General features: G+C 35.2%; 1 protein-coding gene across 1 annotated transcript; it reads right to left on the reverse strand.

Annotated features, from left to right (window-relative positions):
• Positions 1–5,103: 5,103 nt before the first annotated feature.
• Positions 5,104–6,000, reverse strand: LOC120274939. The gene has a single exon (XM_039281475.1). The coding sequence runs from the start codon at positions 5,998–6,000 to the stop codon at positions 5,104–5,106; it is 897 nt and encodes a 298-aa protein (XP_039137409.1).

The following is a 6,000-nucleotide window of genomic DNA, read 5'->3' on the forward strand; positions in this document are numbered from 1 at the left end:
GTTGTACTGTACTTTATTATAGTAAAACATTTGTATAAAATCACCTCCTGACTACTGAAGAGATATATTATTCTCTTAGTGTCATTCTTTTCTCATATCATCGACGTCATTTTAATATTATTTTTAACACCCATAATAATATTACTTATTTCATTGGGTACATGCATATAAATCTCTTAACTTAATCTATTTAACTTTCCCCACATGGACAATATTCACCAAATTTTCACTATTATCAAATATGCACATCAAACTTACGAACTTTAACTCAACGATAAATATGTTCACTAACATACATCATGCAGATTAATAATAGCATCAAACTATATTCAAGCTCCATGCACCTTGTTCATAACATCGAATCTCAAAACTTAAACAATCCCACAATACAAGAGTAATTAGATCTTCCATAGCTCACACATAGCGCTAAACAAGTTCTAACATCAGCCTCATAAAAACTACCCAATGGCATGCATCATTTACACCCATTACTGCTCCTTATTAACTTCAGGATTCATAGCCATACATTGACTTGTTAACATGACAATATAACTCATCAAAACATAAGATCAACCTCATTTATATCAAATAAGCTCATCCTAATCATTGTAATATTCAACCATTTTCATTCATCCAAACAACATACACTCTAATAATATCAAATTCAACCATCTTAACTCATAGTCACACCAAGAATTCCAAAGAATTTAAGACAACATGCCCAAAGCCATTCTCATCATAAATGTAGCCTGTAGCATCTAAATTAACACCATTCTTGCAATACATCCCTAATAAGTTAAAATAAGCAATAAACGGGAAAAGGCAATATTACACTTACACGTGTGTGTAAAACATAATAGAATCAAGGGATAGATATCAATATATAAACTTCTATAAGTTCAAAACATTTACAACAATAAGCCAACCCATTCTAGACTATGCAAATAATTTGGAAGTCCCACTCACCACACTAGAACCACTAGAGTTTGAGTTCTCACTAGTCTTCCGCGACAACTTTCCGCCCTTGATCAAGGTTTCCACTCCTAGGAACAACAAAACCAACCAAAGAAACTAAGAAAACCAACTTCAAATAAAACCAACTTAACTCGAGCATTCGAGGGCAAAAACCATGCATGCTAGCTCCAAACCTCATCTAATCCCAACCTAACTCTCAAGAGTGATAAAAGAAGTACCAACCGATAACGTCGAAGTTTTGCATGAAAAAAATACATCCGTTCATCTACAATCTTTGGGGGGAAACAAGAACAACACACTTCCAAGTCACTTGGGCGATCAAACCACCCAAAATCCACATTCAAAACTCAACAATTAGAAACCAAGAAACTAGGTTTTAATCATACGTATACTAGCATGGAATGAAATTGAATTATATGCTTGATACACAAAGGAAAATTTTCAAGGAACTTAAAGAACTTAACAAATTTCAAGTGAACCAAGAAATTACAAGAATATTAATAAGAGAAAGGAGAATACTTCACCTATTGAGTTTGAGACAAAAACCTTCAATTCCTAGCCCTCTACTAGAAGAGAAGGAAGAAGATTGGGGGAAAAAAAAAATGAAAACATAGAGAAGATGATGGAAGAAGTGGAGAGGAAGAAGACCATCTGTTGAAATCTGAATAGGAAAAACAAATTGGTAAGAATGGCACCAATTTAAGGATGAAATAATGGCAAATGACCATTTTACCCCTCTTACTTAAAAACACTTGAGCGAAAAATTTTGGCAAAAAAGAATATTTTCGGCTCATAAAACCTCAAGTAGAATGATAACTCAAGTAGAATGATAAGGCTAAAAACAGAGCCCTTGATTTTTAAGGTAAATTGAAAGACCGAAATTATTATGCATGATATTATACAAAACTTCTCATACTAAACCCCTAATTTTTAACCCTAATAACAGGATTGTGAACCAAGTATCACAGGCACTGCCTCTCTCCCCTCCTCCCAACTGCTTCTCCACTATGTACCAAGTCCTCCTTGCCAAGTTATTTAATTAGACACTGTGTCCAACAGTGTCCATAGTGTGTCGACGTCAGACATAGGTGTGACATTCGTACATCAAGCTCAACAACATGTTCGTGTTTCATACCAAAGTATGGAAGTGCGCCAATTAGAGTGACTTAACGACTTTCTGTGGACCCCGCCCTTAATTAAAGCTTGCCTTAGTTGCTAATCATACTTACTTTCCCCTTAATTTTTTTTTAGCTGGTTGTTTTGAAAAGCTTGCAAAGGAGGAAAACTTGGAAGGATTCCCGGATCCAGTCCCATCCTTGTCACCTGGCCATATTTTCTAATCCCTTGCATTATCACTACCCTTCCTTGCTTCCTCACACCCTCTAAACTCTTCCTCATCTCCTTTGAAGCCTTAAGAGTGAAGCACCTCACCGGAGCACTGTAGCGGCGGTGATCAAACCGGGGAGGAGCTCTTCAACTCGTCAACAACTCAGAGGTATTTGCTGAAGGGTGTTCACCTTGTCCGGAAGCTAATCTCCCTCTCATGCATGATGGTGGTTGTCTTGTTGCTTATGTTTGCATGAAGTTGTTGGTTGATATTTTTTCTTGGTGCTTATCCTTGCATGAAAACCCTCTCCTTATGCATGTTGAAACCCACCCTTGTGCCTCTTGAGTATCTTTAGTTCTTGGTCTCCATGGTACATAAAGTTTTATTCATGGAACCATCTATATGTTTATACCATTTTGCTTGAAGCCCAAGCCAAAAACCCAAGTTTTTGCATGCCTAATGAATGTTTAGTTTTGTAGTTTTGGCATGTGTGTTGGACCTTATATATTTTTGCATCCTTGTGATTATATATATATATACATGCATGCATGCATGCATTGATCTACTACTTGTGCTAGGAGATTTATTTACATCCTTGTTTCTCTCACCTATTGTCCTTGTTCCTCTTAATCATTCTATGTTCCTTCCCACATCATTGTTATTACCACTAGTATTAGTTTTTATGTTAGATCTACTTGTAGATACTTTCATATTGTTGTTGTTTTAATGGGGTATTTTTTTAGACTAGCTTAGCATGAACTTTTGTGCTTTGAACTCTTCCAAATATTCATGTATATTTGGTTGGTTTTCCCTTGGATTTTTAGGACCATCTTGAGCATCATCTTGGATCTCTTTTTGAATTTAGGATCACCAAGTAAGTAATCCCTTAAACTCTTGTATTTAAATTTTTGTTGTTTTGATTTATTTTCATGCAAAAATTTCTGAAATTTTTGTTTTGCATTTATTCTTTAAAAAAATTATTGTGGGAATGCCATCTATTTATGTCTTGTGTTTTTTAGAGGAAGAGAAGTTTCTATACTTAGTTGGAACCATAGTGCTATTATTTGCCAAAACTTATATATGTTATTTCCTTGTTACTTCCAAATATTTGGCAAAGTAATTATCCTTTTTGTAACCTTGTTTATTCCCAATAGCAAAAACTTGAGATTTATTAAGTGCTTGAATCCTTGGTCCACCTAACATCAACTTGAATTACCTATATATTATTTGGGTTATACATTTATCCCTTAAATATCCACTTGCCTTTATGTCCTTGCCTATCTCCTTCCTATAATTTTTAACATCCTTGTTTTGACAATATTTCCTTTGAAATTATTTTTCTAGCTATTTTGGTTTTAGGTGGCCATTTTTCTTCAATTGATGAGATACATTAGACCTTGTATTTTTACAAATTTTAGTATATTATTGTATTAATGCATTTCTTCCTTGAGATTGGTCGAATAATTATTTATTGGTTTCACTATTATTTATATTTGTGTTATTTTATTTTTTTTTTGTAAATCTTTTATTTTCTTGAATTTTGGGAAAATATTTGTGAAATGTTGTTATTATTTCTCCAAAGTGAGAACCAGGCTTAGGCTTGGAAAAAGTGAGTATTTCCTTTTACATTATTTATTTATCTGTTTATTTAATTATTTACTTTATTTTATTAGATGAATTTTTGGAAAATACTTGTGAATATTCCGTATTCTTGGCTTGGAATTGTATCTCGAATTTTTTTGGTCTCCAAATGAACAATATGCAACCCCATCGCTGGGGGGTTAAACCCACGACCTTGTCGACAAAGTAATTTTTGGAAAAATGAGACTGCGATTTCATGCACCGTGTCCGTTCGGTGAAATAATCAACGACCACCGTTATTCGGTCTCGGGTCATCGAGGGTAAATAAATGATTTCGATTATTTCGGCTCGAGTCCATCACCGAGGGTAAACAAATGACCTTTGGCACTTTTCGGTGAATTTGGAATCATACTTTGGATATTGTATTTATTGTTTTACCTTTGATTTTGTTTACACTATTTTGTGCTATTGCATTATTTTTTGTGTGTGTGCAAATTTCAGACCTGAACTTTTGCTTTCAGTTTGTTTTGGATTACTTACTGGGCTAGTGAGCTCATGGATTTACTTTAAATCCTTTTCAGATCAGGAGCAGTAGACCCAGGGATCTTAGAAGACTTCCAGTAGATGCCTTCTTTGGAATTATGTTCTGTGGCTTATGTATTTGCATTTGTTGTATTATTGTGTAAGAACCTCCTTGTAGGTCGTACTGTATTTCATTCGCCTTGTATTTGGGTTTGGTTGTAAACCTTCAGTTGTACTCTTATTTAGTATTTTGTCAGTTATTTTCTACTCCTAGTCTGTGTTTAGGTTTTGAGGACTTGCAGGTTCACTGGGCCCCGCCTTGTGGGTCTGCGGCCGTTTGTCAGCGCACCAGGCTCGGGGCGTAACACTTTCATAAATAACTTCTTTTACTATACAATCCTGGAAATAAGAAAACACCATTTTTCCTTAAAATAATCCATTGCAAGACTAACAAATAGTACTAATAAACCTAATGTACAGTATTCATAAACAGTGCCAGTCGTGGTTTCTAAATAAAATTTTTTTTTCATAGAATGCATACATACACGCACATGACAGTTATATGAAAATATTAATTAGCACAATGATAAATCCAATAAAAATTAAGATAATTGGGGGATACTTTGAGCTAAATAAATCATGATAAGAACAATTGATACATCAGAAATAATACAGAAAACAAAGACATGACATGATTTTCATGCATCTCTTTTATTCTCCAGATAATCCTTCCCATAGTAGGGAGAAAAAACACAAAGCAAGCAATATCCCCATCCCCAGTGTTTCAAGTCACAAACCTCCTTCAACTCACCATTCTTCATGTTGTAAGACATGAGTTTTTCTTCAGAAATGTGTTGCTTTCTCAGAAAAATAACATCCTTGTCTAGATGAAACTCCACAATATCATAAAAAGACTCCATGGCAACTCTATACTTCAACACCCGCTCTCCTTTTTCAGAATCCTCAAGCATCCATACACTTATCTCCTTTACGCCTTTCTGTACCATTGCCAAAGCATAATGCAATCTTCTCTGGGATTTACCAAGAACTCCACTATAGATCATCGCCGGCATTTTAATCCTTCGACAAACCAAAGTCTCAAGATCAATGCTGAGTAGATACTTCTGACTGGAAACCATATGAAGAACACCATTCAAGTAAACTTTGCCACCATTTCGAAGAAAGAAATAATCTGAAGGTTCAGTAGAAACTTTATGACAAGTCCAAGTGCGTGTTCTCGACGAGTACTTTGCAAACTTAAGGCAGTAATTCCTGTAATGTGCTTCCAGTCGAAGCAGAGTAAAGTGAAAGGAGACATTTGGATCGAATGTGAGGAACAGAGATGAGTTATCATCTATGTTTATGTTTTGAACACAAGTCCAGCTTCTAGCAACTGGGTTGCAAACATAATAATCTCTTGCATTGTATTCAAACCGACGAGCTAGTATGAGACCATTGCAGCAGCCTCGGGTTTCAAGGTTTTTACCAACGAATCTGAGAGTGGTGTCAATGGAAGCATTGATGGAGTCCGAGACAGAAATGTATGCTTTGGAGTCGTATGTTGGATCCCTGTTAAGATTGTAAAAACCAGCCAT

The sequence above is a fragment of the Dioscorea cayenensis genome, chromosome 13 (genome assembly GCF_009730915.1).
Source record: "Dioscorea cayenensis subsp. rotundata cultivar TDr96_F1 chromosome 13, TDr96_F1_v2_PseudoChromosome.rev07_lg8_w22 25.fasta, whole genome shotgun sequence".
NCBI classification, from domain to species: domain Eukaryota; kingdom Viridiplantae; phylum Streptophyta; class Magnoliopsida; order Dioscoreales; family Dioscoreaceae; genus Dioscorea; species Dioscorea cayenensis.